General features: G+C 49.6%; 1 protein-coding gene across 1 annotated transcript; it reads right to left on the bottom strand.

Moving 5' to 3' along the window:
- Positions 1 to 252: 252 nt before the first annotated feature.
- LOC102143660 (putative MAGE domain-containing protein MAGEA13P) lies at positions 253 to 1,203 on the bottom strand. The gene has a single exon (XM_015443990.3). The coding sequence runs from the start codon at positions 1,201 to 1,203 to the stop codon at positions 253 to 255; it is 951 nt and encodes a 316-aa protein (XP_015299476.3).
- Positions 1,204 to 1,706: the final 503 nt, after the last annotated feature.

Raw genomic sequence — 1,706 nt, 5'->3', positions numbered from 1 at the left:
CTAATAAGCCTTTTAAGAGAAACGTTTGAAAAATACCAAAAAGCAAAAACAAACAAACAAATGAAAAGATAAAAATCTACAATCAGCCCTTTACTACTTAAAACCTCGACTTCCCTTTTCAAACATAGAGTGAAGAATCTGCCTGAGACTTCACTCAGGGCAAGAGAAGCTGTGGACTTGGCCCAGGGATGTGCGCTGGCCATGACAGTGGTACCACCCATGGTGGCAATTATAGCCTGAGCTTTCTCTTCCTCATCTCTTAAAAGCTTTCTCATACAGGAGTGGAAAGGAACTGGCATCATTCCCACGGACTCTGGAGAAAAACTCCAGGACTTTTATCTTGGTGGTTTCAGCATGAGCTCTTGGGCTCCACCGGCATTTATATCTTGGAGGATCACTGTTGGGTACCTGACAGCACTCCAGGTATTTTTCCTGCACCAAATCTCTGGTGGTGAGCTTCCTGGGCTCCCCATAGATGAAATCCTTCCACCCAGCATACACCCCAATAATATTCAGCACTTCCCAAATCTTCTCTTCAGAGGCACAGTTGGCCTCCATGAAGATCACACCAAAGATAAGAATCAGGAGGCTGGTCTTGGGCATTCCCTGGTCATCGCTCAGCCTCCTGTCGTAGGTGAGGTCTAGTGATTTGAGGAGCACATAGGACTGGCTGATGGGGTCCACTTCCTTCATGTCAATGCCAAAGACAATCTCCATGCATTCATGGGCTGGCATAAAGATCAGAGGGAAGTGATCCTTGTGCTCTTTGATGACACTCTTCAGCATTTCTGCTTCTGTGATGGGCTGTTTTGTTGTATACTTGACACTCAGGAATTTCACCAACTCATCCACCTTCTTCTCCAGCATGCTACCAAGCAAGGACTCGGGCTCTGGCAGGGCCTGGGAGGCACCTGGATCCTTCTTTTCCTGGCTTCTGGAACTCCCATCAGATTGATTCCAAGGAGTGGCTTTGATAGTAGTGCAGGAGAAGCAGACTTTCTGAGAACTCTGGGGAGTAAAAGGTGTTCGAGAAGCAGACACTTTCTCCAAGGTGCCCTGGATCAGAGTAGAGGACGAGGAGGAGGCTGTGTGATTCACCTTCTCAGCTTCAGGAGCCTGCACACCCACAAGGCCCTGTGCGTCTTTGGGGACCTGAAGCCCTTGCTCAAGCTTGCAGTGCTGACTCTTTTGGCTGTGAGGCATCATGACTTGTTTCGGGGGCAGCCTGCAGGAGTATGGGCAGGAGATGGCTGATGAAGTCAACTGGACAGGGGGAGAAGAAGAGTGTGAAAAACTTAACCTTGTCATTCTGATAAATACTGTCTTAACAGGTCCTCCTTTAGTACTCTAGGGCCCCACAGGTCTCCCATCCTGCACTTCATCATGACTCCTGGCATTGACTGGATCTCCTCTTCTCTGTGAGCTGAGGACACATGCCTCATATCAAGGCCTTCATTTCCAGTTCCTGGAACTGGAGGAGTTCAGGGGGGCCCTTCAGGGCTGATAGGTAGGGTGGGGCCAGACTCTGAGGTCTTCACAGCTTTGGAGTGGATCTCCCACTGCTCCTAGGTCCTACCATGGCTAACACCAGGGCAGGAAGGGCTGGGCCCATCTGTTTTTGTCAAGTCCCCTCCATCCTCAAATTGACTCCTGGAAGGGCCTGAAAATTCCTCCCTCTGCTGAACTGAGTCCAGCTGATGGGAGTG

The sequence above is a fragment of the Macaca fascicularis genome, chromosome X (genome assembly GCF_037993035.2).
Source record: "Macaca fascicularis isolate 582-1 chromosome X, T2T-MFA8v1.1".
NCBI classification, from domain to species: Eukaryota; Metazoa; Chordata; class Mammalia; order Primates; family Cercopithecidae; genus Macaca; species Macaca fascicularis.
Note: the sequence above shows the minus strand (reverse complement) of the source record. Positions and strands in the feature narration are given on the sequence as shown.

Coding starts and splice junctions, on each gene's coding strand:
- LOC102143660 (XM_015443990.3), bottom strand. CDS start 1,203: ATGCCTCACAGCCAAAAGAGTCAGCACTGCAAGCTTGAGCAAGGGCTT.